Source organism: Catharus ustulatus, chromosome 3 (genome assembly GCF_009819885.2).
Source record: "Catharus ustulatus isolate bCatUst1 chromosome 3, bCatUst1.pri.v2, whole genome shotgun sequence".
In the NCBI taxonomy this organism is placed as follows: Eukaryota; Metazoa; Chordata; class Aves; order Passeriformes; family Turdidae; genus Catharus; species Catharus ustulatus.
This window is the reverse complement of record NC_046223.1, coordinates 50,112,745-50,137,587: the sequence shown is the minus strand read 5'-3', so window position 1 is coordinate 50,137,587 and position 24,843 is coordinate 50,112,745. Positions and strand designations below refer to the sequence as shown.

At 36.8% G+C, this 24,843-nt stretch overlaps 1 protein-coding gene across 4 annotated transcripts in view; it reads left to right on the top strand.

The window, feature by feature from the left end:
• ADGB (androglobin) overlaps positions 1-24,078 on the top strand; it is a 107,352-nt gene extending 83,274 nt beyond the window's left edge. For 2 of the 4 annotated variants that reach the window (XM_033055512.2, XM_033055511.2), the window contains exons 26-34: positions 1,124-1,308; positions 6,290-6,486; positions 7,591-7,702; positions 15,234-15,343; positions 17,191-17,346; positions 18,607-18,715; positions 20,742-20,829; positions 21,851-22,034; positions 23,638-24,078. In XM_033055512.2, coding sequence (XP_032911403.1) covers positions 1,124-1,308; positions 6,290-6,486; positions 7,591-7,702; positions 15,234-15,343; positions 17,191-17,346; positions 18,607-18,715; positions 20,742-20,829; positions 21,851-22,034; positions 23,638-23,799 — 1,303 coding nt within the window. In that variant the 3' untranslated portion in view covers positions 23,800-24,078. Of the gene's footprint in view, positions 1-1,123; positions 1,309-6,289; positions 6,487-7,590; positions 7,703-15,233; positions 15,344-17,190; positions 17,347-18,606; positions 18,716-20,741; positions 20,830-21,850; positions 22,035-23,637 lie in introns of those variants that run through there. The other 2 variants (XM_033055513.2, XM_042779122.1) reach the window with 2 other exon arrangements.
• The last annotated feature ends 765 nt before the right edge of the window (positions 24,079-24,843 follow it).

Below are 24,843 nucleotides of genomic sequence, written 5' to 3'. Positions count from 1 at the left end.
AAATCAAAATTTTGCAGGAGGGAGGAGACATAAAATTATATCTCATTTTTCAGCTATTGGAATAAAGCTTTAGTTAATACAGAAATAGAACACTTTTTTTCCCCAAAATATCAGACCAATTTCCATCTTGCAGTATTGGCAGAAAAAATTATATGTATTTTATCTTAGCATGCTGATTCTTTTAGGAGACTATATTTAACAAACATGTGATTTAGTTTTTATTAATCCTTTTTTAAAGTTCATTAAAATCTGTTCTGAGTTCTGAACTGACCATTACTAAATTGCTATACTGAAGTACTTGCACAAAGAACTGCACACTGCACTACAACAGGGCCTGTGCTTAGAGCTGATTAAATGCGTATATTTTGAAGGTTAACTTTAAAACAATTTATCCTGATTCCTAAATGCTTTTTCAGTATTTCAAATCAATGGATTATTCTTGGGATAGAGGTCTCTTTAAGAAAACATGAAATTGAAACAAAACAGATGCATTAAAATCTTGCAAGCACGCTTTCTTGATGATTTTAATTCTCTTTCCCCTTCTGATGTTACCAATCTTTATATATATTTTTTTTTTCTTTCTTTTAACTCCAAATATGCTGAAGTCAGGTTGATGGATTTTTTGTGTGCTGTTGTTTCTTTGCTTGTTTGGTGAGATTAGTCATAACAATTTGAATATATGGACAAAAAGCATATAATACATAAAGCAATGGGTCACAACATAACTGAACAACATAGCAATTATTTGAATTTTGTTCTCAGAGTCTGATTCCACAGGTCTTTAACGCCACAGTTTTTTAAGCTGACCAAAGTAGCTACTGCTATCAAAAGAGATATCCCTACCCTTTTGAAAGCAAATAATTTTTCTGCCTCAGATACTTTGGTAAAAAAAGAAATAGCTAGAGCGCCCCATTTTTCAGCAGCAGCATTTGCTTTGTTTGTTGATTCATTGCACTAAACTTCACTACAGGAAGCTTAGCCCATCAGATTCCAAGAAAACAGTTGATTTGTAACTCAGTTTTAAGTGTTTTCTTCCAGTTCAGCACAACATTTAGATACTTTCCTAAAAGAGAATGATTAGGTATAGTTGGTTATATTGCTATAATTTTTTCTTCCTCTTTAGGTATTTTATAAAAGTCACGGCACCACATACTGCCACATTGCAAGTACAGACCTCTAATTCAGATGTGTTCATTAAACTACAAGTCCTAGATAATGAGAAGGAAATTACAAGTGTCATTGGAAAGGGCAATGCTGTCATCCCAGTTTTTAATTTCTGGAACAATCAATCACTTCTGAACTCCCAGTGTAAGTATTGTATGCTATATTTAATAATTTTATTCACTTCAGGATATACATTCTTACAGTAACTATATATATATAACTGTATAAATACTATTTTTCCCTACTCTCTTCATCGATCTTTAATTTTACTGTTCTAAACCAAAAAGTACAATTGAATGAGGGTACATAATTCTTAGACATATTTTGAACAATAGACCCTGTAGTGCTCAGGTAATTTTAAACAAGAATTAAGTACCATCTGCCTGGCTCCCCTATCTTTCTTACACATAATAGATTCAGAGGCTACTGCCATGCCATCTTCTTTGATAATCTACATTTGTTTTCCTTGTTGTTTGGAAGTTTTTTCTCTTTTCTAAATCACACAATTTCCATTTTATTTGTGTACTATTTTGGACATTATAGTTGTGTTTCAATTTTAAAATTAAGTCTTCATAAGAATTACAAGTTTGCTTAAATCAAAAAAAAAATGTTTATAAGCCAACAAGTCTGCTACTGTACTCTCCATGGACACTACTATACATAAGATTTGTAGGATATGAAAGTCTTCAGTCCTTCTATGAAGACTTCTAAACAATAAATCTTCTGTAAATCTGTGCCTGTTTCAGCATATTGGGAACCTAAGGCAAAGACAAATTGTTCAAATACTGAATTATTGCTTTGCTAAAGCCCAAAATAGCATTATATTTAATCTGCTCACCTCCATTATTTTGAACTGCGGAGTTTTATAATATGATTCCTTAGCATAATGTGTAATATGAAATTCCAATGCTTTATGGGAAAAAAATAATTAATTTAATCATATTTATGAAACATCTTGATTTCTGTCTCAACTGCATCTTGTTATTACCAGAAATGTAAAATTTAATCCTATGAAGACCATGCTCTTGAAATGTAATTCATCAGATAAATACATTAGGGTTTTAAAGGAAGTCAGACAGAAGCTGTCATGATTCTCTCTGAGTTACCAAGATAATGAGTAGCTATTTTTGGTTACTGTTTTTGGAATGTGGAAGTGGACTAGTAAACTTAATAGTAGACTGGTGGAAACAGAAACACAAAGTATAAAATAGATCAGCTTAGGATCAGCATCACAATAGTGGCAATAAGTTGCCAATCTACCCTCAGTAAAGCGAAGGAGAAACTGTTTTGGGAGACTGTCTTATTTCAAAGGTGATAGTCTGGTGACTGAAATAAGTTAAAAGGCACAATCAAGTGACAGAGAAAAGAAATGGGTTCCACCAGATGTTGAAAGGGACAGGATGGGGCAAAATAACTAGAAGTGTTGTTTTGCTTTTGCAAATTTACCAGGACACATATGTGAGAACTTTGCAAAACATCCTCAGAAATCAGACAAAAACATTCTAGCTGTAATGTGCTATGATACAAATAATTTCTGCTAATTTAAAATTAATTTATTCCACTGTGAATTATTCACTGAAATATCTGTTACATTCTGATTGAAAATAGGAAGGTTTTTGTACAAGGGCCTAGCAGTGGTAGCCATGAAATCATGTTATAATATTAGGCTATATTTGAAGATGAAATTATTGGTCTGATGCTCTTTAAGTGTGTATGTGAATATATACAGAGTTGCCATTTGGAATGAATGATTGTGAAGTTGTCACTGTTTGTTGGGTTTTTTTACTGTTACTTTTATTTTTTTGTAATATTTATATTTTTTTTCGTTACTGGACCTATTGGCCTTAGCACTGAAGTTCTTTTCTATTAATATACATCCTGTATATCACAAAGAAGATACTTAGTGTAGAATCTTTCATAGCATCCAAATTAAATGAAAATATTATGAAATGCACTCGATATAGCCAGTATGACAGTACGGTATTACCCAATCTACTGAGTGTCTCTAGGTTCAGTAGTGGTTCAGTTTATGCCATTGTAAAAACATGTATCTTTGCTATTGTCAAAACTGTTTTTATGGCCTGTACAATCACAACATAGAAACACTGAGGAATACTGATGCCAAGTTCAGGAAGATGTACAAGTGATACTCAATATAACAAGATTCCTTCTGTCAGTAATTCTTTGTTCTCTAAAAATGTGTTTTCTCAGAATAAGAATAATCAGAAAACATCATTGGCATGGGTAATACCATTGGCACCAGCCTTGTTAGTTAAGCCACATACAATCCCTGAATTTGAGACTTATCCACTACCACACGTTTTGTCTCTCATAGAATTGATCACTGTGTTGCCAGTAATTCTCTTAAGTGATATTATTGTGCAAGCATCACCAAATCATTATCTCCCTTGCCCAACCTGTTAATTCATCTCCAGACATAGCTGTTCTATTAATGTCTTTTACAGCTGAAAAACTACATTAAACCAACTGGTTGTGAATATATTTACCTCTTCTGAAATGTAGCAGATGATTTGGACCTTGAACATTTGTTTGACAATAAAGGACTTAGGCATTGACACACACATTGTTCCACACTGTTTTGTTGATACAAGCACAACAGTTGCATAAGCACAGAGGGGCAGGTGTATGCTCACAATCCTTTTATTTTCCACAGTAACAGTCTGATACAATCCTAAAGAGTATCAAAATACCTTTCAGATAGTTGTTTGAATCTAGAGGCGAGGTAGGTAGAAGTTTCTTCTAGCCAGAACTTAGGAAAACCAAGAGTGACATATTTTTCTATGTAGTGATAAAAATAATTTGGTGTTACAGCACCACCTGGTGACCATTGCGAGAATTATTATGTGTGTATGTTGAGGAGCTTTTTCAAGGGCTCTTTCCTGCAAGGGAAGCAGATTGTGTGTTATAGGGGATTCCACCATTCTGAGATGAATTACCTTCATGGCAGACCTTCCTCTGGGAAAATCTTTATAGAATTGTTCAATATTCAAGCTCTTCAGGTTTAGGAGAGAGAGAAGAGGAGAACAGCAAGGTATTCATGAAAACCAGTTGCAGCCTATGGAATACAACCTCCCTTGAACTCCACCTATCTTGCTTGGTAGAGGTAGGGTCCTGCGCAGGGTAGTGCACATCTCCTAAAGCCCCAACCACAACACATTGTGGAGTGGAGCTCACCTCTCTATTGACTCCAAGGGAGTACATCTCCGTGGCCTCGCTGTTTTAAAGCTGCCCTTTTGTAAATTATATCCAGTGACCCTTGCTAACAGTGCTCAGGCACTGAAGATCATTCCTGACTAGAAACCTTTATGCAAATGTTGCAAATGGTAGCCTAAGGCAAATTTATGCAATTAGAAAATGTCTTTATGTAGTTATTCTTGCTTCTGGAATACAAATTGTCTCTTTGCAGCAGGTTTTCTTGCAGATGTAGAATATTCAAGATTCAGGTCTTTGTTTGTTGTTTCTTATTCATCTAAATGCATTTCTATTGAGTGAAAGCCTCATGATTTTGGTTCCTTCTGGTGAAAGACCTAATAATCTAACAACTGTGAATTACGTCTGCTCTCAACTTCACAGCATGGAAAGTTAACTGATACTTAGAAAGTTCAGCAGCAACTGAGTGAGAAATTATTCCACAGTTACAGGCTTGCTTAGGCATACCTTTCACAGCCATGGAGTTCCAGCACCCTAAAAAACGGTTTAAAAGAAACCAAGTATTGTCTTCCTTCACATTCTCTCACAAACATCCTTGCCACAAGGACAGCAAGAGAGATGGCTCTGGTTTGGAATTGGATTTGGAATGCAATGCAGAAGAGCAACTCAACTTCTGATTAGGAGTTTGAGACTTCTTTAACAGACCATCTCTGCAAGGTCTTTTTTGATTTCCTGACTTCTACTGCTTTTTTTAGGAACAAGGAAGCACTGGCTTGTGCAGAGGAAAGATGCACTAGGAAGTAATCCATGATATTTGGCTTTCATAAGAAACAATATTTCCTGGTTCTATTTGAGTTTCTAGGGGCACACTTAACCTCTGATTGGGCATTTATACTTTGACACACCACCAGTAAATTTTGTTGGATCTGTCTAATAATTCTGCCACCTCCTGTAAATTTCCCTGGATTTTTCATCAACATGCATGAAAGTGTGCATTTTTCTTTTGAAGTGTTGCAATGATGCAGTATCATGCTTTGTTTATAGAATAAACCCTTGGAGGAGTAAAGCCTCTTGTCCTCAGTGAAGTCAAAACGATATCTCTTTTCCAGGTGATGGTCCAGCTGTTAGTGTAACACAGGTGAAACTGCTTCCCTAGAGGTGTTTTTCTTTGTCCTTATTCAATTTTCTATGAGAGGTTCTCTTTTAGAATTCTCTTTACTTTCTCTGCAGACATGCAGACAAAAGAATATCACACATTTCAACGGCATTATAAAAGAAAACAAATTTACATTTTCTGGGTTAATATTTCTGTGCCAGCCGTTCTTCAGAACATTCCAGTTTTCACTGTTTCCCCATATGAACATTTCCTTAGGTGACAATTACACACACTGATAAAGGATAGATCGCAAATAGTTTTATATCTCCTTTCAAGACTGACCTTTTTTTAGCTCAAGTTAGCTATGATCTTTGTTTAAGGTTGACACAAAGAAATTAGATAAGAGACTTCTGTAAGGCTATGCATTGCCAGAACCATGGCCAATGCACCTCTTCCCTTCATCCAGTTTTGCACAATTTATTAAATTAGGTTAGCCACAAAGGGATCCTGTCATGGGGAGCACTAGGCTATCTCTGTTTTGTAATGTGTAGCATGGTGCTGTGGTGGTTAATGCAGGAAAGAAGCATGGGCTTTGAGGTGAACAATTTATAAACAGTAATAAGAGTCATATACACAGTCTCAACTTTCTCATTGTTTACTTTGAAGATATTTGTGACTTGCATGCAAAATGAAATCAGGGTAGTATTTGTAACAAACATCATTTTACTTGGAAACTTGTGAATATAATCCAGTATGAGAAAATGGACTATACTAATTCTTTCTGATACTTTCTGGGGGCATCTTTCTACCTCACACCAGTAATTCATAGAACTTCTGGACTTTTTTGTCATCCTGCAGTAAAAAACCTACAGATTATTCAAAGTAGTACAAAGAAGGGATTGGAAACCGGACAATTTAAAAAAGGAAGTAATAATTCATCAAAAGACAGCAAATCTTCTTCCAAGACAGACCTTGTACAGGAACATGCACTGATATTAAGAGAGGAATCTTTATCCTCAGAAAACTTTGAAAATAATGTTGGAAGTCCACAACAAGTAAGATTTTGTTAATCACTGGGATTTGGGAAGGAAAAAAAGCAAACAGTGAAAGGTTGGGGCAAGAACAAGGAATCCAAAATTAAGATTTTTGGTAGCTTTTGAATAAGGTGATGAAAAAATGATAATGTACATGTATGAATGACTAAATACGTAGGGGGTTTCGTATCAAGATGATTTACTCTAAATGTTCTTCATTTGGCAAATCCAACACAAGCATAGCATAAATTTCACATAAAGATCAAAAATAGCCAGAAATTAAATTAATATTTTGATGCTTCAATATGAGCTTTCTTTGAAATATGATATTATAGAAGGCCATATGTAATAGTTTGCATACAGAAACACCTATTTCCAGTCAGCTGCAAGCTTTAATAACAGACATAATATCTGCTGCTGCCAGCTTTGTCAGTGGCTAATGTCAAACAATGGTTTTTCTTGATGTCATTTCCTATTGTCTGTTTTAGAGAAACTAAGGATACTTTCTAAAACAGTTCTTGTTTTACATCTCCACATGTTTTTCTGCTGTGATTTTTCTTGATAGTTGAATTTAATTGCAATAAAATAACCTAAGAAAACAAAAACTATTGAGAAATAAGCTCCAAAGTTGTTCCTTTGACTCAGAAATGGCATTAGAATTTTGGAAAATAATTTCTAAATACAATCATCTCCAGTTTAGGCAATGTTTAGTACAGCCTATGGACCCTGTCACCTCTACCTCAAATTAAGGCAGTATTGAGTGCTGGTACAAGGGCTCAAAGCCCTGTAGTTGGTCTTAAAATCAAAGACAAAAGTATTTGTTTTAGTATGTGGCATACATAGGGAAGTTACATGGAAATCTTACAGGAATGTAGCTCCTTATTGTGTAGCCCAGTTTAGTTTTACTTGATAAACACATGAGTAATTGTTTAATTTCACAGGAATTAAAATAAGATCTGTGGAATTAACATTAATTTTTTAAGCTTCTTGTGAATGCTGTTATGTGCAAGCTTGTAATTATGTGTTTTATTTGCTGAATTCAATAGCTGGCACTTTACTAACCTGCAGGACTTGAATGCTTGCTGTAATTGTTATGCCTTCAGCGTGTTGCATTTTATCTCACAGGCTTACCAGTATTCAATACAGGCATTGGTGTTGCATGATAGTTGGCCACTTACTGAGAGTGAGTCTTTGCTTGTTCAGGAACTGAAAGAAATGCAGAAAGATGAAATCAAAGGTAGGTTAATCTAAGTACATATTTAGTCAAATGTTTCATATATATATTGCTCCAAGCAACATTTTTTCACTGAGTGAAATAACTAGGCGACAAAACTTTTACTTCTTCGAAATGAAGTTTGATTGCATGAATCTACACCTTCAGTTCACAAAATACAAGGAAATCAGAGAATTGTGCAAGAGTCACCTTCTTAGGGCTCAGCTTTAGGCAGAGATCTGGAACATGCCTGCTGAAACATGTCTGCTGACAATTTAAGAAAATGGAATGAACAAGAGCGGGGAAAGCCTGGTTTGGGAAATATATTGCTTCTGTGCTGCTAGGAGAAGAATTTAGCAAGAGAAAAGACTAGGAAAGCTCTCAAGTACAGTCTGTATGACTAAGCCATGAAGAGGACAGAGAAATTACAGAAGATTTTGGGTTTTTTGCAAATCATTGTAGCATTTCTTCTTAAGAGACAGTAAAAACCAATCCCGAGACAAACTAAAAGCACTTAGAATCCTAGTCAGTGTTCTGTAAATTAGGTAAATGTGTTGTATTTGCTTCTTCTTTTATCAGCAAGGTTGACACAAAATTATTTAGATCTTAATTATGTTAAGGTTTATCATTCTGGACCCAAAAGCCTGGGAGAGGCAAGGCTGCTGCCACTGCACATTCCCAGGTCCAACTGCTTGTGAGGCTGAAGATATGATCCCACCAAGCATATGCACATAGATACACATGCACATAATGTATATGCATATGCATGTGTATATATATAAATATATACACACACAAACACACATTGCCAGCTACACAGATCTCAGACACTCAGAGCACACACACAAACACAGACAGCACCAGCTGCCTCATCCTGCTTTTCCCTCTCAGGCTGGAACAAATGGAAATCCTCTAGATAAACTTTATATTTCCAAAAATGTGGATCCTTCCACCATCTACACTTAGACACCTAATGTGCCCTGTAGTTTGCCTCTGCATCCCCTACAAGCTCTGAGGTTACAGCCCTACTCCAGCTGCTGGTGCAGAACATCACACACACATGCAGTTGATTCTCATGTGTTCTCACCCCTAGGTTCCTGCAGAATCTAAAATATTAATTTCCATAATTCAGTACATTTTTCTGTATCATTAATATTAAAGTTCTATAACTCAATTTTTAAAAGAAGCAATAAGAAGAAATTATTTGCTTCCTCATATACATACAATTGCTAATACCAAAAAAAATTATTTAGTGTGGTTTGGTTTTTATTTACTAGTGGTATGACTCACTTTTTTTTCTTTTTACATATTTATTTTTAAATGTCTGGTCAAGTTTATTGTTGGGGTTTTTTTTTTTTTTTTGTTTTTGGTTTTTTTTGGTTTTTTTTTTTTGCAATTTCTGATATTCTGGACTGAGCTGAGATTCAGCAGCAGTAATTGCTGATGGATATTTAATTTCTTTGGTTTGGGATGTATGCAATATCTGAGATTTTTTTGTTATTTTTTCAGTTATTATTATGCAACTTTTAAAAGAGGTATCTTCTTGATTTACTGTAGTCTATAGTCAGTTTTAGTAGCATTTGAGGAGCTATGTCATGTAGGCTTACAGGCTTGTGTACAGCTCTTTTAATGATTTCACCTGCTTGTATTTTGTTGTATTCTTCACAACAGCATCTTCTCTTCCTAGATGATTCCATTCATTCTCTTAATTTTCCCTGTTAGACTGCTTCTTACAATAGACATCCAATCACATCCTCTTACCCTTCTGAGCTGGCTGCACAGCAACAGCTTGCACTCAACAATGTCCTTTTATCCAGCTTCACCATGGTCTGTCAAACTGCAGGTCAAAGGAGGTCACTTAATCTCTTAAATTTGTTCACTAGTTCTCAGCTCATATCACTGAGCCTTGTTGTGTTGAATTCAAGGTAGCAGTATTCCAGTCCATAGCTCCCCTTCTCCATGCGAATTGATGCTCATTTACAATCAAATATATTTAAGTTACAGTCAGTGATAACAAGCACTTTTTTCCTTGGTTTTTTTTTTTAAATGGCATACTTCTTTGTGCCGTCTCATGAATGTTGCCTTTCAAAGTAACCGAAATCATTTCACAGTTCTTATTAATTGAGTGTTTCTCTTTATACAAGGATACTAACAGATTGCCCTAGGCCACCAAGAGAGTTTGAACACAACTTGCATCAAAAAGTTTAAACACCAATACTCATTTAATACTTACTGTTTATGTTATGTACCCCTATTAACAGCAATATTTATCTGAAGTGCTTACTATAGTTAAGTATTTTGGGGGAAAGCGGGAACATTTATTGCTTTTTGTGATTTGTGAACTAGTCTTAAATAAGTTTGAAAACTGACCTTTACCATATAGATCTAGCGACACAAGTTGTCACAAAATTCATATAATAATAATAATTAATAATAATAATAATAATAATGTTGGTGTGTAACCAAAAAGGGTATTGTTTCACCATCTGATTTTTAAAAATGCTGCAGTGAGCCAGGTGAAAAATTACTGCAAAAAATTTTCCTTTTTTAAAGTATCCCTTTTTCATGCAAGCCAACAGTGCCATCTGGAGTTAATTTTGTATTAAAGCTAATTCATGATGGCAAAAGCATATTTAAACTCTGTATTAAGATTTACTAAAATCTTTTAAACTACAGTAGTTTCACGAATACAAGCTGCACGGAGTATAAGCCCCACTTCCGGTGCCTCGACAATGTTGCTGTCTTTGTCAATAGATAAGCCGCACCCCGAATATTAGCCGCACTTTCGTTCGTAGCGAGAATCCATGCGCAGCTTTCACAAATTGGCCAATTAGTAACAGGATCACGGCATAGCGGGCTTTACTGGCTCGGGGCGGGGCCAGGAAGGCTCGGCCCGCTCATGGTTGCCGACGGGGCCGGCCGGGTGGTGCTGCAGCCGCCGCCGGGCTCACTGGCCCCCCTCTCCCGTCAGCACCGCCTCGCTGCCGCGTTTGCTCGCCCTGCTGGCGGGCCAGCCACTGCCGCCACTGGCAGGCATGCCGGCCGCCCCGCTGCTGCGTTTACTCGCCCTGCCAGCGGGCCAGCCGCCGCCGCCGCTGCCAGGCATGCCGGCCGCCCCGCGCCATGTTAGCTCACCCGGCCGGCAGGGCTGCCGCCGCTGCCAGGCTCGCCGGCCGCCCCCTCCCGTCTGCACCGCCGCCGCGTTTGCTCGCCCTGGCCGGCACTGCAGGCCCCTGCACCGCCGGGCTCCCCCACGCTGCTGGCCCCGATTCTGCTGGGCTTCCCCCGCTGCCAGGCAGCCCCACCCGCCGGGCTTCCTGCTTCTGCCATGCTCCCCTGCACTGCTAGCCCCAGTTCTCCCGGGCTCCCCCGCCCTGCTGACCCGGGCTCTGCCGCCCCGCCCTGCCCCGCCCTGCTGGCTCAGGCTCTGCCGCCCGCCCCCCACACTGCAGGCCCCGGCTCTGCCAGGCTTTCCAACCTCAGCCGGGGCCGGCCGGGCTCCAGCTTGGCTTGGGGCTGCCGCGGGCTCTCACTTCCGTGTTGGCAGCTCTTAGAATATTGTTCATGTATTAGCCGCCCTCGAATATTAGCTGCACTTCCGGGTTTCCACCAAACTTTTGGTCAAATTGGTGCGGCTTGTATTCGTGAAATTACTGTAGTCTCCCTTGAAATGAAGACCCGTGCTATTATACTATTGATATTTGCCAATACTATAAATACTTATTTAGAACATTTTTGAAGAAAGTAAATTCTCTGCTAAACAGATGCTATGAGAATTTTATATCTGTAGATGTCTGTACTTGTGAAAGAACTGTGTTAGTGAAAGTTACTTTGTGGATAATACCTAGTCATATTTATTATATATGAAATCCCATTAACTTTTTCATTAAAGAACCCACTGTGCAAACAAAACATTAAAAAGGGATTAGGTAGGAAAACCTAAGTACACAGAAATTAGGAAGTTCCACATAATTTATTTACACTGCCTTCATTCTTTTCTCTCTTTCTTCTTCATTTTCTGGGTTTTTTTTGTCTTCTTCTCCTGAGAACTGTTATGGAGCAAGTCTTCCATGGAAAAATACTTTTAAAAATGTAAGCTCAAGATCATAATTCTTGCGTAAAAGGGGAACAGCTAGCAGGCAATCTTGCAACTCTAGTACCATTTTCACTTGCTTGACTGTGTGAACAAAATAATTTTCAGGTTCATTTTGTATATAGGATTCTCAGCTATTACGTTGTTGTGTTCTTTGGTTTTATTTTTCTTGTAGTAAGATCATAAGTTTTATTGTCACAACCGTGAGCTGAGTCATCACTGTGTGCTGAATGCTGACTGCAGCATATATTTTCCATGTTGCCTTAAATTAACTTTGGAGTGTAAGCTGTTGATGAGAGAGGGTTGTCTGTGCAACCGGAAAATCAGAAATCAGAGTGCCCAGCCCAGGTAGTAGAGGTAGGTTTGAAAAGGCAGGACAGGAGATATGCTTTGGAATATTCCTTTTTATTGTCCAGAGTGGTGAGTTTCTCCCCACAGGTTTTATTTTCCCACAGGAGAACTTTTTTGGCTTGTGCCAAGGAGAGGATTCCATGGGATGTTTAACAGTATGTTTAGATCTCTCTCTCTTTCCCAGTTTGCCTGTCAGTAGTGATTAATCACTTGCCTGGTGCTCAGTGAACAAATAGTTCACAGAGGATATATGATGATGCTGTAGATCTCAGCCACACTCTAACCCCACACTTTGCTTCTATCCTGGTGTACTTTTTTTGTAACTTTAGTGTCTAGATGAGCCCAACTTTGGAAAGGCTTTTCACATTCTGTCTGTCAAGAATCCTTCTGAGGGTCCAGTCAAAGACAGTAAAAGCCACATCTGAACTTCTCAATCTTTTCTTAATGAAATTTCCTCATGGGGCAACTAACAATCTTTACTACCAACTACTGGGTAATCCCACTAAATGAGAGCCTATTTCAGATAGCAGGAACACGATGTTTCCCTAAAGAAAGCTTCAAAAGACTCCTCTGTATTATACCTATGAATAAAATAGATTATCTGTAGTTTAAATTTCATAAACAGTAAGCACTAGCTGTCAGTCTTGCCTAAAAAAGAGAATTGATGTATCTCAATCTGAAGCTGAGTTTCAGCAAGGAGTCATTTGGTGCAATTGTTTAACTTGTCATAGACAGGACATCAGACTGGATGATCACTTTGTTCCCATTTGGCATTAGACTAAATGAATTTCTGTATAAATAATAAATAAAAAAGAGCAGTAGAGAAGCTAACTATAAAGTTAGTGGCTGTTTTTATATCTGTGTAACATCAAGAAAAGCTTGGGCATCATACAGGCTGACAATGATGCCATGCAGCTGACAGTGAGAGTTTGTGATGATTGATGCATAAGCTGTGAGCTGGAATGACCTTTTACTTCCTGTATCATCTGCCTGCCTTTCTTCTTACCATATCCCATACAAAGCACTTGCCTGGCTTTGCCCTTAGAAAAGCCCCAAGTTGCTAACTCACATCTCCCTGTGAATCAGAGTGGGCAGCAAGCCAAAATGCAGGCATTGCCCCCTCCATGCATTTCTGGAGGCTGATCCCCTAACTGAGGATACTGCTTGCTCTGCTGAGGAGATGCAAAGCGCTGGGGGAACCTGGACAGCGCATGGGAGAACTTGGAGATCCCAACTTAATCTTGCCCTAAGTCTTCATAACTGGAGTTAAGTAGGTTACCTCATTCTAACCCTGTCATTTCTTACACTTGATTGTTCTTTACTAACTTATCAGGGTAAGCTATAAGTTCAGAGCATCAAAATGTTATAACTTGGAGTTACAAAATATTTCTAGAAACCAGACAAAGCCTATAGTATACCATGGCATAGAAAGCCTTTGTCTGGGATCATTCAGCTAACTGCACTGAATGCCTTTTGAGTGTTTGCGTAAACAATAAATAATTTATCTCTAAAAATTCCTAATACATGTACACCAACCTGGTTTATGGTGCTAGTATGTTATGATAATGTGGAATTAAAGGGAAAGCCATTTCTGTCACAATTTTATAACTTGGAATTACGTCATCACTCATTTGCATTTCCTGTGGATCTGTTTTAGTATATTCAGTATTTTTGGAGACCACTTTAATTTTTGCTTTCACTCATTAATATATGCCTTAGCAGCACTGAATCAATTTAAGCTTTACACTTTGGTGTCACTGGACATTTTTTAAGTAGCATGAGGAGATACGAATAGTACCATTTCTAGATAAGCACATGTACAATATATGATGCAATACACTTATATACCATATAATATATATATTTTTTGTGGAGCTATATGTGAGTTATAAATATGTTTCTATATATTTAATATTAACAACTTTATATATCCATATAACCTCAGCCACGATATTACAGATCTCATCCAAAGCTCAATAATTGTGCAGTACAATGATTTGTCCTCATTGGAAAGAAATTGGAAAAGCACTAAGTGAAAGATACCTTAAAAGCATTAAGTGAAAGACATCTTATTATTATTGTCAGACTGTGAAACAGTCACTCATATCAACTTTCTTCTGAGAGAAGTCCCCTGTTTTTTTGTATTGGTTAGGTTTTCAGCACTTGTCTCAATGTCTCAGGCAGTAGGAAGGTGGAAGGAAATGGAGATTTCAGACTCAGGTTTCTAATCTTCCTCATAGTGATCTGGATTCATCCCTGGTTGTTTCAACTGACACATTCTTTATGCTATTAAAGTTACATGCTATTACAAACTTTATTTATTATCTTTTTAAAAAATAATATGACATGCAAGGTCTTGTTTACAGCTCTCACCAGGTGACTTTGCAAAATAAGTATTGCAAATATCAATTGCCAGTATAATTAATTCAAACATGTAGTATACATATATATTGATAATATAATTAAAGTATTCTCAGATAGCTCTGACAATTTTGCATTTCTTAAATATGCATTGAGTCTCAAACATGTTTCTTTGCCTTAACTTCCTTGCATTTTTGTGGGGTGTATCTATATTCTCTGTTCTAGACAGTCTTAGGATGTGAAGTAATGAGACCATTGACTGTTTTTAGCTTCTTACCTTCCTGGTGCATAACAAACACTGACAGATTGTATGAGACTGTTCAAGGGAAGTTAGAGTCACGCTGTGATTCTGGCATTGCGGTCTTTATACTGACCCATACACAAAGCAGCAATGCAGTGTCTGTTGGCAGGCACCATTGAAAACTCTCAGTTAAGCCCTGGGTAAAGTGCTATTTAGGACAAATAAGGCTGTCACAATGTGTTCACCTTGTAAGTATATTTTTAAAAATAGTTTGGTCCTCATATTCTTTCTTGGTAGTACTTGCAAGTGTCAACTAATTAACTGGCTTTCCTTTGTCTCTCTGTATGGCTGTTTTGTGCTGTTATTCCACCCTGGGTTTTATACGGGAAACTATATTTATGGATAAAATGACATTCTTTAATTCACAATGCATTATAACTATATCTGAGTAATACCCAGGGGAAAGGATGAGGAGCACAGATTTCCCCTAACTATCACTTCTTTCCAAGTAAAAAAGATTGCAAATATTCGTCCATCAATCAGAAGATTGAAAGATAAATCATTTGAGAAGATGGAAAAAGAGAAGTCCCAGAGAGAGAGAGCATCGCTTGAGTCTCAGGTGAGAACAAAGCCAAAACCTTGATTTGTTGAATGTGCTATCCTTGTACTGAATATAGATATATTCTCAAGTCTGCAGATCAGTACAGCTAGGATTTCTAACATCCCTTGTATTTCTCTATACCCTGCTTTCCCACCTTTCTAGCTTAACACATGAGAAAGGTGGAATTAAAAATGTTGAATGTAAAAGATATGCATCCCAGATTTAGAGATACCATTTCCTCCTTTGTTTATGTATAAAGGAACAACTGGGTGTTTCTTTTGTTGTGTTGTTTCTCTCTCTGCTGAAGGCTTATTAAATTCCAAGAATTCACCAAATTTATGTCTCATTAATCCCTCATTTTAGTGGCTTCCATGGGTTCCTAGGGAGATGAAATAGGTCTTTCCACTGTAGTCAGTTCCTGACTCATATATCACAATTGTCATTAGCACGCAGACATACAGTGGCAGAAAAATTGGTATGTACTTGCTTACTTGGAAATTTTTATCCCCTCTGGTGGGTCATCTGAGTATTCTGTGGCTGACTGAAAAGCTATTGCCAGCCTTTATGCCTTAAAAGGAATAATTGACATTATTGGTTGCAAGCGGATTAATGGAAAGCACTGAAGGAACTGGCAGCTCCTTGTTTAATGGCATTGGTTTTGCTGGGAATTGTGCTGCCTCATGGTGTGTAGTTTAAGGAAAGAACAGAGAGGTTTTTACGAAGAATTGCTGCACAGCAGACTTCCCTGTGATTCATATCCACACCTAATTATAGAGAGTTCTGGAGCAGCGCCTTACACTACAGGTGCTTGGGATGATGGTTCTTGGGAGTCCACCACTAAAACAGATACAAGTTTTGAGATGGAGCCCTTGCAGATAAAGAACATGGCCACCTTTAGTCTCAAACGAGAGCAGAACTCCTAACCCTAGTTCTAAATCTTAGGCTTAAATCTTCTTCAGAGGGTATGTTTTCCAGAAATATATCAGCACCAGTATCTAATTTCTTGGTCAGGCAGCAGAATAGTCTACTAGACTTCCTTACCCTTTAAGGGAAGGAATTAAGGCCTTACTTACCCTGTGATTCTGGAGAAGCCATGTGTTAAGGTGTTTTAGAGACTTTGGGAAGTGATTGGGAAAAAACCTTATGAGACAGAGGAAGGCTTATTTCTATACAAAAATCACACTTGAATAAATTTAGGCTTCTATAAAGAAGGAAAGGAAAGGAAAGGAAAGGAAAGGAAAGGAAAGGAAAGGAAAGGAAAGGAAAGGAAAGGAAAGGAAAGGAAAGGAAAGGAAAGGAAAGGAAAGGAAAGGAAAGGAAAGGAAAGGAAAGGAAAGGAAAGGAAAGGAAAGGAAAGGAAAGGAAAGGAAAGGAAAGGAAAGGAAAGGAAAGGAAAGGAAAGGAAAGGAAAGGAAAGGAAAGGAAAGGAAAGGAAAGGAAAGGAAAGGAAAGGAAAGGAAAGGAAAGGAAAGGAAAGGAAAGGAGAAAGGGAAAGGAAAGGAAAGGAGAAAGGGAAAGGAAAGATGGGAGAGGAGAGGAGCTTGGCAGGGAGATAAAACAATTGTGTGAAAATTCACACAAAATACTCTTGTTCAGACAAACTGCTCAGAAGAACTGGGAGTGTGGAACTTGCTGTATGGGGGTAGGGGAAAACATGTAAACAAAACACCTCAAAGAGCTTCCAGGCATTGCACAATAATCTTTTCTTCTTTTGGCAGCCTGTTTGTGTCATAATGCATATCAAAGTCTTCAATGTGCAGTGTATATCAGTCAAAAAAATTATCAGTATACAAAAACATAAAGTAATCCTAAAGAGTGGCAATAGATGTATACCAGTGACTACATTATATATATGGTACTTTCAGCCAGGAGATTCAAAAACACCCTACTGGATTTTACGCATAGTTACTGAACAGAAAGAGGCAGACTTTCTGGAGGTGAAGAAAGACACCCGGCGAGTAGATGAGATCAGAGCCATGAAAGAAGCATGGGAGTCTGCTGAGCCAGGGAGAGCTGTCAAGGTAATATCAGAGTGCTATCTCTGCAGTGATGTTTCTTCACAAGTCCCAGAAGATGTAATGGTAGAGCGGTTGCCAGAACAGAAACCTGCCTTCCTAGGGCTGTCCTCTTCACCCCTCTGCAAGACAGGAAATTTTATAGTTTAAAGAATTTAAAGTGATTATGTGCCTGAATTCTGGGTAGAATCCAGATCATCTACTTCAGGCTTCTGTAGATCACTGAGACTTTAGATTCTACTTTACAATACATAGAAAAGTTTCTCCTCAGAAAGCCCACTATCTCTAAACATTTGCAAAGCTGCTACTTGTGACAAGTTTCATGTTTAGCATGAACAAATTCTATTGAAAAATACACTGCTATAAACATGCAAAAAATTATTTCTCCTGAAGAACTGGCACCTGGCTGTATCAAATTGCCCCTTGCAGCCAGGATTCCAAATTCAGTCTGCATTGCAGAATACCCATGAGCCTGTAACACGCTAAGTATGAATTCACTGTTTTGGAGAAGCAATACTGATCTAGTTGCCAGGTACATTTGGATGCTTTTGATGTGACATATGCTTGAGATGGAAAAATAATACATGTTCTTTCTAGGAAGGCAAAAAGTGCAGTGCTGATTCAGCATTGGAAGCATCATTACCAAATTAAAATAAAAGAACAAAGGGTGGTCTTCAAACTCACCTGACAGTCATTTCCTATCACCACCAATACCATTGCCCATTTAGGGATATTCGGCCAGAACCCCCAGCTTAGAAATTTGATTTTTTTATATTACCTTCCAGAAATGAACCTCAGACTTGAGTCTTCTCAGTTACACTCTCAGATTTTCTCAGTTCTTTCCAGTGTGTTCAAAGCTCAAAAATTTTGCTGACACTACTCTACTAAATTCTGAACTACGGAGAAGTGCTGCTCTGCAGCTTTGATTGGTTGTGCTGAGACTGAAAATGCAAGTACAGCCTCCTAAACATTAGGTAGAAATGAATCCCCTTTGATGTGCCAAGACTCTTCAGAATCTCGTTCTATCACCATTACTTTTTTTAATCAGAGAATCAACTGAATTGCTACTACAGGGTTCCATTTTGAAAAATAATGTCACTTAGGTTTGTGACATTATTTTTAAACAACTGTCGCTAAGAAAATTGCAGCAACAGAATATGCTAAAACAAGGTCTAAATTGGAGAATCCTACTTTTGAAAATCCTTTGGGATTTAAAAATATGCAGTAAAAGCTTTGTTATCTGTATTATAAAACTTTGATCTGTAGGCTTTTCAGGAACGTGTGCGTTTTATTAATAAGTACGCTGTGAGAGATTCAGAGAAACCTATAGCTGGGGCTGAGACTGCTGACTTAACACCTAGTTCAGGAGAAACAGGTAAGGGTATAACTTTCTGTGTCTTCTGTTCCACTCTTTAGGAAAGACTTCTGCATAAAATATTGGTAGTAGATGGATAGATCAGCCCCAATAATGGTGTCCAAATGTGCAATGGCAGACTTGCTCTCTATCTCCTCTTTATTTTAATTGTTTCATTGCTCCGTTTCCAGACACAGATATAGCCTCACAGCTCTTGGAGACTGCCAAATTACCCTTACGCTAACTTTACGTAGCCCCTCTGTAGTAGAATTCTAACCCAAAATAATCTGAAATTTTTGGAAGTTTAGTGGAAAATACCTTCTCCCTCAATTCCAATTACCAGAGTTCATTAGTGTAGAAATGCTAAAAAAGAGCTTAGCAGCTAAAATAGTATGTCAATAAGAGATTAATACACCTAAAGTACATTCCCTTTATGTTCATGTTGATGGAAACTGTTCATGGACAGTGGTCTGGAAGTGAGGTGTCAAAAAGTGCATTCTGAGAAGTGTCAGTTTCCTGGAAGCTTCCATAAGTTCCGTCTAATTTTATTTAGTGATTACAACTTCTCTGGATTCTTCATGTGTATTCTCTGCGATTTTCTATACTCTGGTGGAAAGCTGAACTGGAAAACAAGACTTCAAGTTGTTTGGTTTTGGGTTTGTTTTTTTTCTTCTGTGAATATGCTGAGATCAGGCCATCACAAGAAGGAAAGAGTATTTCCCAGTCTGATTATGACAGTATCTGGTCATGACTCATGTGCAAGGAACTAGAACCTGTGACCAGTACTTATCTATAGATTAGTATTTTTCCATCCCATAAGTAATCTTCACAAGAAGGGTTCAGAATTTAAAGTAGAATTAATCCTCATCTAGTGCCTTTAATATAGCACTGGTTACTTGAAACTATATTGTTTCTTCTAAGTTACTGGCTAAAGGACTTCAAAGTTAATGGTTGTCCAACTCTAAACTAAGCATCTAGAGTGCAATAGAAGGTGTTAGGAAGTAAAGAGTGACACCCCAATGACTTTAAGTTGTTGTGGTTCTATTTCACAGAGTGCAGCATTTGGCAATGATGGCAATGATTTTCTGTAATATGCAGTATTTTAATGAGGATTTGTATATTCTGGAGAATACTGTTCTAATGGCCAGTGTCTAAGGCACTTCCAAAGATCCAAGTCACCCTTTGAGACCAGCAGAAAAGGCTGGTATATTTGTCCATGTATAGACAGTAAACATATAAACAGCAACGATTTTAATGCTCAGAAACCTCTTCCTATTTCTCATTAGAGAAGTCCAGCAACATTTTTAATTGGTTAGTGCTCTAAGTAAGGTCATAAAAAAGTTTTTATAAAAGAAAATTACTGCAGTCATCATTAAATCTTATCAAATTTCACAAGTTTTTTCAGCAAATTGAGAAAAATTGAAAGAAGGAAGCACTGAAATAATAACAAAGCAGCTCAGCCCAGTCCCATGCTTAATATCAAATATGTCATTGTATTGCAAGAATGCTACAATAAAACATAGCATAGTTATTATCCATGTGGTTTAAAAAGTCTAAGATTTCAGAATACCAGTTTTACTATGTCACAGTTTTTCTTTGGACTGGTATATCTTAAATTAAATCTTCTCCCTGAAAGGGAATATAATTTTTTTAAACTATAGCCAGGACTGGAGAAACAGATTGTTACTGATTTTTTTTCAGACAAAAGAATATGATACCCAGAAGTAGTTTTTGTATCTTTTAGGCACTGGAAATTCAATGTTCTTGCTTAGATTTATTAACTTTCTTGAGTAGAGGAGATTTAGCTAAAATACACATATTAGTTTCATTCTAGTATATGTGAGTTTTTTATAGCATCTTTGATTCTATACTAAGTACTGGAAATAAAAGTGCAGAAATATTACATCCTCTCCAGCCCATATTCTCATTTAATTATGTATTTTACTGAGCCAAAGAAAGAAAAACATTTATAAGAATTTAGGTGGAGCTCCCTAGCATAACCAAGTAACCAGTTTAATCTGTTTTGTTTTATATTCTCTTACCACAGAAAAGCAAGCACCACAAACAGCCATTGACTCAAGATTAAAAACGCAACAAAAAAAATGGGAGCTTATAGACCTTAGTCCTTACACAAGGTAAACTGCCCTAACATAATAAATGTCAAAGGCATTGAATCACTGCACTGCATGTAATGAGTACCTGACATAAACATTTTTAAAAATGAGCATTCAGGCAAATATGCTTATTTCAGTGTTCTTGAAAAGAGCATGTATTTCCATATCCCAGGGTCACAAGAAATTTGTCAGGATGTTATGCTGGTTTAAATAACATATTTATCAAATGCAGTTCAGTTAATAATAGTTAATAGCCAAAATAATTATATTAATTATATTTATTATTCAAAAGAACTATATTTTTTATTACAAGTGTTGACATGAACTCATTGAGTTAATTTACATGCACCTCTGTATTTGCTGCACTGCAGTTAGAATCCACTTCATGCTTAAGTCCATTTGTATTCAATATGCCATTTTTGCATTTCATTGATCTTCAAAAGACTTTCAAAAATGCTGAAAAAAATGCTCAAATTTAATTTTAAATTGAGAGGGAAATTGATATTATATTGAAGTGAATAGCATTAAAACAGTAGAAAATGTGGCAAAATACCTTGTACAATCTTGTAAGCATTTAATTTGTCTTCAACTCCTTGACTTTTACACTAGTCATTTAGGACAAAATATAACAGTATATTATCCACTTACCTGCTGTTATTTCAAAGGTAAAAAAAATTAAAAAAAAAATTTAATTTATCTCCATTCTGAATTATAGTATCATAAACTTCTGAAAACATATTTCTTGCAAATTATAAGTAAGTGTCATATGTAGGAGTTTTTCATATGCTCAAAGATGAGCATGATTTTGCAAATATATTTAAAATAGACACTCATGCAGAAGAAAGAATAGGCCTCAGGAATGTGTTTTCTTATTGGTGTTATATAGAAACAGAGGAGAAGGGATTCCTTAATCATATCTAACTATATGATGGTGATGTTGCCAAATATAAGACAAATACCCAAATATAGATGTTAAGCAAAATAGACAACAACCAAAACTGCATTTGATATAAGACAAATATTTGTTTTGTATTGATTTCAGAAAAACAATGTCTGAATCTGTGCTGAGAAATGAGTCTATCATTCAACAGCAACAGATACGTCAAGAAGAAAAAATCAACCATTTTAGGCAACTACGCACGCTGGCTTTGGAGCAAAGACAAAAAGAAGAAAATGACAGAATTTTATTGAAGCAAAATATACTTGAAATGTATGAGAACCTGCAGGTATGTTTTCAAGATTACTTTCCAGTTAACTACTGCTGTGATGTCTGCCACTAGTCTGAATATCCTGATCAACCATTAGCAAAAATTTTGTATTCAATGATTAGAAGCAATGAAGAAGCTTGAAATTTCACTTGGGCAAAGGCTAAAACTGAAAGTTCTATAGTAAAAAATTGTACTGCATGGCATTCCTAATATATTCCTAGTAGTTTCTTAATAGATTCCCTGCAAAAACACTATTGTGTTACCATAAAAGGATGTGTATAAGTCAGAAAAAACTGACCATCTGACATACATGTCCAGATGTTTATTAGCATCTCCAATTTGGCTATTTTTTTGGTTATAGAATTGCATACAGCTTTTTGAAAAGTAACAAAAAAAAATTATACAGGGGGCTAAGTTGCTCTTATTGTTTCTCAGAGAAAAGTCAGAGAACCCAGCTTTCTTGGAATATGCATGATGACAGCAAAGGAAGAATTTAGATTATTAAACCTCAAAAAAACATGTCTATAAATAGTAAATGTGGTAGCATTAAGGTAGGATCCATTGTGAGGATTAACTCAGCCAATGTACTGAACATGAAATTGGTACAAATACCTTACCAAATTGGTTTAACTGTTGAGCATCAACAGGAACAAAATTATTTGTTACAGTGGTGATACAATAACAACTATCAGTCAGCTAGTGTCTATTCAGAGCTCTTAAAACTGGATAAGAGACAGTAAAAATAATTTTACATCAAATCAACCTATTTACAGAAATCTTATTTGAAAACCTCTCAGACAGCCTGATTTGTATTACTCAACTAGAGGTCAGCAAGGAGCTGCAGTTCTCCAACAGTGGCTGGCCCTAAGAAGGATGGCAGTCCAGGTTTTCAGATGTTGCTATGATTTTGGATGCCTAACATATTGTATATTAGAAGGGCAAATTTTTCACATGAGTAGATCCTTGACTCTTTATAGGAAGTCTTTCCATTAAAAATGTTTCACAGTATGAATTTAAAACGAGATATACTTGTGAACATGCACACTGTGCTTATAAGCATTTTTGCAGTTCTTTCATCTGTAGACCTCAAAGAACTATATAAAGATTTCCAGGTATCCACATTTTTCAGGACGGAAATGGAAAGGGAAAAGTATTCAGAGGTTTCAAAGTTCCACTTCCCCAAGTTCTCACTGAAGGTCATTATGATTTAGGCTCCTTTAGCCTCTTCAAAGGCTACAACTCCTAAGCCACTCCAGCATTTCTAACACCTAGATTTTTTAACAGACTTGTTTAAGACTCCAAAGCAAACCAATAACTGAAAAGTGACTAGATCCAGATAGGTAACTACTGTCTTATCCTATTCTTCTTTCACACAACTCCCTTATTATGCCAGTAGTTTAAAAAGGATTTTCCTGAACTTTCTCTTCTTCATGGTGAAAAGATTGACATATAGCCATTTCCTTTGAGAAATCAATACATCCATGTAAAAAGAAAAGGAGAGATGCTCTCCTTGTGGTTACAAAGTCACAAAGTGAAACAGAACAGGAAGGATGCAGTTACTTGTGGTGAAATCAAGAGTGATGTGTTGAGCAGGGCAGTATTGCTGTTTGTGTTTGGCTAGGCATCCTTAGATGAAGCACGAGGCAGAGTTTACAGCATTCGGGAAGCATACAGAAATCAGTTGCTGGAGGCTGAGCGCAGAAGAGAAGAGGAGCTGGCAGCTCAGGAAGCAGCACTGCTAGCAGAACGAAAGAAGAAAAACGCAGAAAAAAAGAAAAAATAGTAGACATTTATTGAAAAAAGTGTAGTTGCTATCACTCATGAATTGCATTTGAGTCTGGGAAAGAAAGATCATATGCAAAGATGAGAAAAAGTGTTTATTATTTTCAAGTATTTTTGGCAACTATATCACATTCTATCTCTTTGCCTGTTGCTAGTGAAAAAATTGATCTAGTATTATTTTTAGCAAAATGTTTGGTATTTTGCTTCTCACAAAGCTACTTGCTACTATTAAAGTTTTTATGTTTTACTGGAATAACTTTTGCAATAAAATTCATATTCCATTCAGACTCTTCTCCCAAAATCACTCTTTTGTCTTTTCTTTCAATCAAAACAGAACCAGTCAAGAATTAATCAGAGTTGAAACAGTGAATGTAACCTGTCAGTTTTGAAAGTCATTTGACCTGGCTCCTTCCTTAAGTGGATGACAATTTGTGGAGTTTATCATAATTAAATAGTGGCAAACCACACTTGCCATATGCTGGCATTGGGAGACTTACCAAAGCCTGACTGAGTAGGCTCACAAGCTTTATGTGTACTGTTTTTCCCTTCCATCATATTCTTAAATTTCTCACAGTAGCTCTCTGTAGTGACAAACTCATGACACAACCTTCCACAGCTTGTTAAACACTCCTTAAAACCCTATTATTCTCTTTGTTTATCTTCCCTAAGATATATTTTGCCCATGCTGGCTTTGCACAAAATGAGTAATTACAATAGACTCTCCGCTGGAATTTAAAAATATTTCTTAAAAGTAAACCAATGTGTGAATGAAGTGACAATTACAAGCTTTTTTACTCAAAAGGAGAAATATTTCCTCTAAGCTCTCGTTTCCATTATGGCAGAATTCCTGTTTTTGTGGTTGTCTCATCAAACACAAAAAGACTAACATCACACGCTACTGCCCCATCCACCTTTCTTCCCCAAAAAACCACTCACAAGTTATTACTCTGTACTCAGACACAACAATCAAGACTTAAAATTTTGAAAACTCTCTAGAGCAGACAGAGATGTTTTAAATGGCTTAAATGTGTTTTCCATGTATGTA